Genomic DNA, 1344 nt, shown 5'->3' with positions numbered 1-1344 from the left:
AGCTCCCGGGCTCAAGCTCTGGCAGCGAGCGAGTACCCTCCCAACCAGACGGTCTGCATTGCACACCCCAAAAGCGCGATGTGCATCAGAACTAGCCTATACAGAGCGAGGGGGATTTCTATCTATAGCGAGCGACTCTAACACTCACACGTCATTTGGGGCCTGGAGCCCTGTTCACGCGCGCGCGAGACGTGCAGACAGGGTTGCCAGGTGAGAGCGAATGGCGCGGTTCACGCCTCGCACAACAGAGAGAGAGATGCGCTCTGCATGGTGGGACATGTTTGTTTGTTGTAAACGATGCCCATGGCCATGCAAAGAAAGAGAGAAAACAGAGCCAAAGGAGGGATGTTGGGAGGACGGCACGCTACATGCGAAACCCCGGACGGGTTTTCTTGCCAGTCCGCGCCAGTCTGCGCCCTTGTCGTGCCAGTGTGCTGTGAGAGAGGCTTGTATCTTAAGAATTCTTTTCGGGACGGGGGTGCATCCGGGGTGCATCCGCCTACATCTGCACGCCGCCATGCTCGCCCTCGCTCTTCTCGCGACGCCCTCAAACGCCGCGTCTCGCCCCCGTCCGCGGCGCGGGGGGGCACTCACCGACACGCGCAACCGCACCGACTTCAGCATCAAGCTCGAGACCGACGCGCCGACGCTCGCCCTCGCGGCGTCTGCCTCGCGCAAACCCAACAAGGCCGCGGAGCTCCTGCTCCACCAAGACGTCCTCGGGGGTGGGGGGGCGCTGTTCGGTGCCCGTCCGGACGTCGCCACCTTCCATCCAACCTTCTCCATCCCGTTCAACCTCTCCAAGTTCAGCGGCGCCGCCTCGCGCGCCGCCGCCCCGACCACCCTAAAGCCCATCGGCGCCGCGGCCGACGCCGAGCTCGCCTCCTTTGGCGAGGCTGCCGGCGCGGTCAAGAATGGCGACGTCTCGCTCGCCGACTCCACCGTCAACTCCATCGGTGTCACGTGCGGCGGCGGCGCCGCCCCTGTGTGGTGCGCGGAGCCGTTGCCGCTCGCCGAGCTCTGCGTCTCTGAGGATCCGATCGAGGCCTCGGGCTCCACGAGCAGCGAGACGAGCCTCAAGACCGCCACGGCCCACTCGAAGAGCGAGGCCGACGAGACGGGCACAAAGGTGTGCGACTCTCCGCTCTCTCCCACACCGTCTGTGCTCCGCCGCCCTCCCCGCCTCTCCATCTCCGCCCGGGCGCCCTCGCCGCCCCCCACTCTCCTCCCACCACCCTCTACCCCTCCCTGCCCCCGGGGCCGCCCCCGCCCCCGCCCTCCCCCAGCCGCCCTTTTCCGGCCTTCCCCGCCCCCTCCTCCGCCGCCGCCACCTCCCTCACCCCT

General features: G+C 67.1%; 1 protein-coding gene across 1 annotated transcript; it reads left to right on the top strand.

Annotated features, from left to right (window-relative positions):
- Positions 1-517: 517 nt before the first annotated feature.
- EMIHUDRAFT_122644 (hypothetical protein) lies at positions 518-1129 on the top strand (the record flags this gene model as incomplete). Its single annotated transcript, XM_005787974.1, has 1 exon — positions 518-1129. A coding segment is annotated over one exon (612 nt), but the record flags the coding sequence as incomplete, so codon positions are not given.
- Between the last annotated feature and the right edge of the window lie 215 nt (positions 1130-1344).

The sequence above is a fragment of the Emiliania huxleyi genome (assembly GCF_000372725.1).
Source record: "Emiliania huxleyi CCMP1516 chromosome Unknown EMIHUscaffold_1394, whole genome shotgun sequence".
NCBI lineage: Eukaryota > Haptophyta > Isochrysidales > Noelaerhabdaceae > Emiliania > Emiliania huxleyi.
Note: the sequence above shows the minus strand (reverse complement) of the source record. Positions and strands in the feature narration are given on the sequence as shown.